Raw genomic sequence first — 8190 nt, 5'->3', positions numbered from 1 at the left:
ATAAGACAAGTTTCACTTAGATTCAAAATTAACAGTTTAAAATTATTTTAATATATTTTAAATGTACTTTCAAAATTAAATTCTATTAAATAAAAGAATTGATAAAATAAATTTATCATTTTTATGAGTTATTTGCACCAAACCCCCGTAGAAATATCGAATATCTACATTTATTCAATGTGAAAGTTAAATATGTATTCTAAATATTAAATTTTATGAGTTATTTGCACCGTTATATCTTTTAAAAAAATTAGACTGTGCTTAAATCTCTATATATATTTACCAAAAAAAAATTAGAATTGACTCGAATCTCTATAACTCCTTGTAAAAAAAAAATTGGGCTGGGCTACAGCCTAAGACGGGCCAAGCATAGGTCCGTCCCTGGAGTGCACTCAATAGATAAAATATAACTAAAAAAAAATTATTAATTATTTATGAAGCACAGTAACAAAGAGTATACACTATTAATATTATTGATGGAAAAAGAATTAAAAAGATTTAAAATTTTAAAAAATTAGTAATTATTATCACTCATATATAATAAAAAAATAGTTTTATTTGCAGAGTATTTTTTTAATAATATTTTTAAATGATAATCGATAGATCGAGTACGTGCTTGATTTTTTTTAGTTGTGTATGGTCACTTTCATCAAATATTTGAGAATTTTTATCAAGAAGATGAAGATAATGGATATATTTTTTATTTGATTGGTGTGCCCGTCTACCTATAAACCGAGGCAGGTTGAGTTTATGATTTTTCCAACCCGCCAAACTGGCGGCCGAGGCGAGATGAGACGGCGTTTTGATAGCTCTAGATCTGGCGGCCGATACGAGATGAGACGACCCGTTTTGACGACATCTCTGAACTTACTTGAAAGTAATCCATTGGCCACCATTATTTTGAATTGAATCTGCAGGAGTACAACAATACTATAGGATCTCATTAACCAGCAATTACTACATTTTATGTAAAAAAAAGTGATCTTATTATGCATTTAATTTTATGCAATTTTGTTTGTCTTGTTCTCAGCCACGTCAAACTTTGATCAACCAATTGATAACATGAAATCCTTTGGCAGATAATTATATTTTTTGTGACTGGGAGTCATTGAAAGAATATTGCACAATCAGACAATAATCACTTTGCTCTTATGTTGTCATGTTTGTCTCTGTATTAGCTATTTCACCCGTTTCTCTAGCTAGTTTACTTTGTGTTGACCTATGTATTTGGGTGTTGCCGACCATTGGTTGGCCTTCTTGCATCTACTATCATGGCTTCTTACACCTTTACTTAACTTTTTCCCAATGGGAGAATTTGATGTTCTACTTTATTGTTGCCGCTACTTCGAGCTATGAATCAGCCCACAAATCTAGGAACTCCTCCACCAACTGCTAAACTCCTTATTGAGATCAGGAAGTCGTTGAAAAAATCACCGCCACAATCAATAAGAATTGTATGCCTTTGTCCTAATGCTTTTTTACCTTAAGAATGAATATCAGTATTGGGTAAAAAATTTCAAAATTCTAGACAAGTTACTCCAGAAGAGTTGTTGCCAAATGGTAACAGCTTCATGGAATTTTTTGTTGATGTTTATGGGCATTAGTACACTCTTACACATGCTTGGATCTCTTTTCTACCAACATTTTTATGGATTATAATTAGCCTACAACTGTTATTTTTTGTATATATACTTTCAGGATTTTTATGCCGATAATTATTACTGATTGAGCGTTGACGTGCCTTGTGTTGGACCAAACTCCTCATATCACTTGGCCAAAGATTGATGATTTTCTAAAGCTAAACATGTGCCAGTGGGTTTTTAATACATGTAATTCTAACCTTATTGATGTGATCTCGTTAAGATGGGTGAGCCGGGTATGGGGCTCCAACGGACCAAATCAATAATTTATAATGTTTGGGAATTTGAGTGAAGATAATGGCTTGGATCAACACCTGCAAACAAGAAAGTAACTCGTGAATGGGCGCCGGAGGGATGTCCGGCGTGGCCACTCCGATGCTTAAGTCAGCCGGCTTTTTAGATGAACACAAGCAATATTTGAGGGAAAATATGTAAATGCTTTTAGTTCAAAGATCTCAGAATCATTAAATGACTTTAATACCTGCTATTTATAGTGGAAGAATGGGTAGTTACCTCGATTATCACACCACCTACTAAGTCGGTTTATCATACTAGCTTCTGATGACTTCTCGGACACTCCAAACCCAAGTGGTTCTGACGGATTAGACTGCTTGTATCGATCACACTCGAGTGTGGTGCAATTCTCGAGGTGGCCTGAGCAGTTGGTTACCTGGGTACCTGTATGAGAGACCGGGTGGAGGAAAAGTACCCGGGCTGTTGGCTTCTGATCCGGGCTATTCAACTGATAACCCGGGTCATCATTAACTCGGACCTTTACAGGGGTATCACCACACATCCTAAAAATAGTCGGACTAGAGCTTGACTCGCTGTCCCGATCAGTCATGCATGTTTACTCCAAAACATATCCCAGAGTGAATAAGAGCATTGGGTCTCTAAATATCCTGCAGAAGTGATGAGGTGTCAGGTTTTCATATCTCTCAGGTTTTGAACATTTCATCGTTTAGTACTCTCGGGAAATCCAATGAATGTCATTATGCTGCATGCGTTAACAGTGATACCGTCGAAAATTGTTCGTATTCCGAGGTAATAATGAGCATGTTTCCTCGATATCCGTACACGTCTTTTCATCTGCCCGCTCAATTTCCTAGATTCCCTCTGATCGTCCGATTGGATTCGGATCGACGGTGGAGACTGATTCCTTCCTATATATATATACAGTAACCCGCTTACCTATTCTCCTACATTCCATCAATTCAGTCCTCAAGAAGTGAAATGGCGGGTTCCAGTGGTTCGAAAGCTCCCGACATGGCAGCAGAGTTCATGCAAGCAGCTTTTGAGAAACGGAAATCTGAATTGGAAGATGAAGTCTTCCAAAAGATCCTCCATTACTGGGAGGAGCTGCAAGGACTTCAGCTTCTTCACGAGTGGGAAGAGGCTATCACTCCTGAGCTGGTGGCCAAGCTTGCAAAGTATCGGGAACGCTTGCAGATTTCTGATACGGAGGACCTCTTTGAGGACGACTTCATCCTCCAACTATTGCTTCATAAAGAGAGGAGGACGCTGCAGAAGATTGCCGACTCCGCTAGCTTTATGAAGGCGTTCACTGGTAGCTCTGTAAAGAGTTTTGGGATTAAGTGGATAGCCTCTGTAGAAGAGGAATTTTTTAATGTAACGGGTAAAGAATTCCTGGAATAATAATAATAAAAAAAAATGCTTATCTAGTTACTCTTATTGCCCGTATTTCATTGCCACCGCCTGATATATGTACCATAAAATGAATCAGAATAAATATCCAGAACTGATAAGTGACCAACTGAAAAAATCGGGCCCTAAAATTCCCCATGCTCAAAACGAAGTACCGGGGCCTTACTCTTTGCTAAAGGCTCAGCTTCAACCCACTTGGAAAAGTAATCAACAGCTACTAGTAAGAATTTTTTCTGAGCCCGGACAACCGGAAAAGGACCCACAATATCCATGCCCCATTGATCAAAAGGGCAGGATGCTCAAATAGGCCTCATGAGAGTGGCCGGGCTATAGCTGAAATTCGAATGATGCTGACATCCCTCACAAATCTGGACCAAACGAGCATAATCTTGTTTAAGGTGGGCCACCAGAATCCAGCAAGCATTGTTTTTCGAGTTAAAGACATTCCTTCGAGGTGCTCGGCACAACACCCCTCATGAATCTCTCGGAGAACATAATCCACCTCTTTCTCATTTAAACACTTCAAAAGCGGTCATTGGAATGATCTTCTGTACAAAATTTTATTTAAGAGAACAAACCTGGGAGCTTGTCTTTTGATCTTCTGAGCTCGGGCTTTATCCTCAGGGAGCTCATGGTTCGTAATGTACGAGATCAGCGGTGTCATCCATGAATCTTCAGGCATGGGTGATGCTTCTTCCTCCGTAGAGAGGACCAGCCGAGTAATATGCAGCACCTCCCGAGTATTACTTCTGATAAAGAAGCAGCCATTTTAGCCAAAGCGTCTGCCTCACTGTTTTCTTCCCGCGGTATTTGTTCAATACTCCAATCCATGAAGCTTTCTGCTTGGGCTCGAATGAGCTGTAAATATCTAAGCATCTTGTCATCCTTAGCCTCATAAATGCCCTTTATTTGTTGAGTGATGAGCTGTGAATCAGAATATAGAATAATCCGAGAAGCTCCAACTTCCCGGGCAGCTCAAATACCTGCAAGAACAACCTCATACTCAGCTTCATTGTTGGTTATCCGGGAATCAATTCTTAATGCTAATTTGACCTTTTCTCCCAGGGGAGACACTAACACCACCCCTACTCCGCACCCCACCAGGCTAGATTCCCCATCCACTGACACTTTCCATACCTCGTCCTCGCCGGGCTGGATCATTTCAGATAAGAAATCTGACAAAGCCTGTGCTTTAATGGCCACTCGGGGCTTGTACTCGATGTCATATTCCCCCAACTCTACTGTCCATTTTATCATTCGCCCAGATACTTCAGAGTGAGTCATGATCCTACCCAGAGGACTATTGGTAAGAACAATAACCTGATGTGACAGAAAGTAAGGTCTTAGCTTCCGGGCGGTCATGACCAGGGCCAAAGCAATTTTCTCTACTTCGCTATACCGGAGCTCGGGCCCCCTCAGAGCATGGCTGACATAATAGACAGGTTTTTGATCAGTTCCTTCCTCTTTTATTAGAACAGAGCTGACAGCATACTCTGTAGAGGACATGTAGACATATAATTTTTCTCCAGGTTCTGGTTTCACCAACACCGGGAGCCCGGCAAGATGAATTTTCAAGTCCTAGAAGGCCTGTTCACATTTCTCATCCCATTCGAATTGCTGGGTCTTCCTTAAGACTTGAAAAAAAGGATAACTCCGATGTGCTGATCGGGAAATAAATCTGGAAAGGGAAGCAATTCTCCCAGTTAGCTTTTGTACCTCCTTGACAGATCGGGGAGATGGCATGCTTAGCACTGATTTGACTTTCTCTTGATTCACCTCGATCCCTCGGTCTGTCACAATGAATCCCAAGAATTTGCCACTCTTGACGCCAAAAATACACTTGACAGGATTAAGCTTGATTCCATAATGCATGAGAGTGGCAAAAGTTTCTTCTAGATCACTAATAAAGCTGGCACCCTCCCGGGATTTGGATAGAATATCATCCACATAGACTTCCACATTCCATCCCAGCTGCTTCTCAAAGACTTTATCCATCAGACGCTGGTAAGTAGCCCCTGCATTCTTCAACCCGAAAGGAATTACAATATAACAAAATGTACCTCCCGAGGTGATGAAGCTGGCTTTGTCTTGATCATTTTTAGCCAGGGGGATTTGATGGTACCCCTGATATGCGTCCATGAAACTTAGCAATTCATAGCCCGAGGTGGAATCCACCAGCTGATCAATCCTGGGTAGAGGATAATGATCTTTGGGGCATGCCTTGTTGAGATCGCTGAAGTCTACACACATGCGCCACCTCCCGGTAGATTTGGGTACCAAGACCACATTCGAGAGCCATGTGGGGAATTGAATTTCCCGAATGTGGCCAGCTTTCAGAAGCTCCTTAATTTGCGCATCAATCACTTTGTCCTTTTCAGGGCCAAAGTGCCTCTTTTTTTGTTTTACTGGGTGAGATCCCGGGAGGATGTTCAATTGGTGTTCTGCTATCAAGGGAGAAATCCCTGTCAACTCCTGTTGGGACCAAGCAAACACACGAATATTAGTTTTTAAACAATGAATCAGACTGACCCGAGTGGATATACTGAGATCTCGGGCCACCCGGATTTGCTGGCCTGGTCCGATTTCTATTACTTCTTGTTCTTCTTCTGCAACAAAATGCACCTCTCCTCTCCCCATCGTTCTTTCCCCGTCCACCCTTGCCTTCTTCCCTTCCTTCCTTGTTCTACTCTGATCAGCCCGGACTTCCTCCACATAGCATTTCCGAGAGGATGGTTGATCTCCTCGGACTTCTCCCACCCGAGCTCCTACTGGAAATTTTATCTTTTGGTGGTATGTGGATGCTACGGCTCTCAATTCGTTCATAGCCGGTCTCCCCAGAATGATATTATATGCTGACGGGGAATCCACTACTGTGAATGAGGCCATCACCGTCCTCTTAAGATCTTGAGAACCCAAGGTTAATGGCAACATGATCTCCCCTTCCGGGTAAACCATATGGCCAGCAAAACCAAAGAGGACAGTCTCCACAGCCTCTAGGTGGTAGCCCTGTAAATCCATCTGTACAAAGGCATCTTTAAAAATTACATTTACAGAGCTACCTGAGTCCACAAAGACCCGTAGAATATCATAATTCGCCACTCGGGCTTGGATCACCAGGGCGTCGTTGTGGGGCAGATTCACCCCTCTCAAATCTTCCGGGCCAAAACTAATGATCGCCTCATTCCTTCTTGCTCCCTCTACCTCCAAACATTCCCTCCTGCTTCTCCCCTTCCTTGCCCGGTTAGAGTCTCCATCAGTAGAGCATCCTAATATCATTTTGATCATTCCTGTGGCAGGGGGCGAATTTTTTTTTCTCTCGGGCTCAGGCTCCCTTCTTCTACTGGGCTCAATCCTCGGGATATTCCTCACACTTCCTCCTCGGGCGCTGGATCCTGGTGGACGAGATGTCCAAGGTGGCACTCTCGGCCTCTGGCTATTGTTACTGGGTCCCGGGATGGAGGGTGAGACATAATTTCCCTTTAGTGCCTTGTAGTTTTCAGTGTTATGGTGGCACACTTTGTGAAAAGAGCAAAATCCACTCTTTTCTGGCCGGGATAACTGATGATCCGGGGCCAAATCTCTGCTGCACTCCTGCACTTCCCTCTCCCGAGCAATTTTCAGAGGCACGTGGTGAGAAAAGTGCCATGTATTGCCTCTTTTCTGTCCCCTCTCCTCGGGCTTAGACATCCGGTCTCCTTTTTCCTTTCTCACAGCCTCCCTCTTCTGTTTCTGAGCCTCCTCCATATTGATATATTTTTCTGCTCGCGACAATAGATCCTCGAAATCTCCCGGCACCTTCTTAGTCAGTGACTTGAAGAATTCACCCTCTCTCAAACCCTGGGTGAATGCAGTAGTCTTTATTTCAGTGGCACAAGTAGGGACGTCTAGGGCCACTCTGTTGAATCTTCTGATATAGGCCCTTAAACTCTCTTCTGGGTTCTGCTTAACTTCAAAAAGACTAAAAGCAGTCTTTTTGTACTTTTTACTGCTGCTAAAATGGTGTAAAAACACCTTCTGGAAGTCACCAAAGGAACTGATACTTTGGGAAGTCAAGCCTTCGAACCACCTCTGACCTGAATCCACTAGTGTTGTTAGGAACACCTTGCACTTGATTCTATCAGTGTAACAGTGCAACATGGCCATATTTTCAAACCTGGCCAGGTGTTCCTCCGGGTCTGCATTGCCATCATAGTCTTTCACCTTCGCAGATTTGAAATTTCCAGGAAGAGGCTCTCGGACGATGATATCAGAAAACGGGCATCCTCTCGGGACTGCCCGGGCAACGCTCCGTCTTTCCAACTGTCCTTTCAAGACCTTCATCTTCTGCCTTAATTCCAACAATTCCTCTGCCACGGTAGGAGATTTGGACCCAGCGCTGGATCCCTCGTCTTCTCCTACCATCTCGTTATCCCTCCTTCCCTGCCCTGCTCCTGCTCATGCTCAAATCCCTGATCATGTCCCCGTTTATCATCGGGTGGTGTGACAGGGTGAGTGACCTCCTTCCTGGACATAGCTAGCACAACGGCATCGGCCATCATTTTCTTTAACTCTTCAGGGGTCAGGGTAATGAGGTTTGTTCCAATGTTATTAACATCAGCTTGCCTTGAAGTTTGTCCCCCATCACCCTGGGCGTGAGAATTACCTTGGTTGGTTCTTCTCGTACGAGCCATATCAACGTCTCGAACTCAGTGATTTCCCACAAACGGCACCAATGATGTGATCTCGTTAAGATGGGTGAGCCGGGTACGGGGCTCCAACGGACCAAATCAATAATTTATAATGTTTGGGAATTTGAGTGAAGATAATGGCTTGGATCATCACCTGCAAACAAGAAAGTAACTCGTGAATGGGCGCCGGAGGGATGTCCGGCGTGGCCACTCCGATG

At 43.0% G+C, this 8190-nt stretch overlaps 1 protein-coding gene across 1 annotated transcript; it reads right to left on the bottom strand.

The window, feature by feature from the left end:
* Positions 1 to 3965: 3965 nt before the first annotated feature.
* LOC142537442 (uncharacterized) lies at positions 3966 to 7706 on the bottom strand. The gene is made up of 5 exons (XM_075642959.1): positions 5898 to 7706; positions 5583 to 5777; positions 5022 to 5327; positions 4302 to 4883; positions 3966 to 4229 (listed from the first exon to the last, which is right to left on the bottom strand). The coding sequence occupies exons 1-5, from the start codon at positions 7704 to 7706 to the stop codon at positions 3966 to 3968; spliced, it is 3156 nt and encodes a 1051-aa protein (XP_075499074.1).
* Positions 7707 to 8190: the final 484 nt, after the last annotated feature.

This window comes from Primulina tabacum, chromosome 2 (genome assembly GCF_025594145.1).
Source record: "Primulina tabacum isolate GXHZ01 chromosome 2, ASM2559414v2, whole genome shotgun sequence".
Taxonomy (NCBI): domain Eukaryota; kingdom Viridiplantae; phylum Streptophyta; class Magnoliopsida; order Lamiales; family Gesneriaceae; genus Primulina; species Primulina tabacum.
This window is presented reverse-complemented; position numbering and strand designations above follow the sequence as displayed.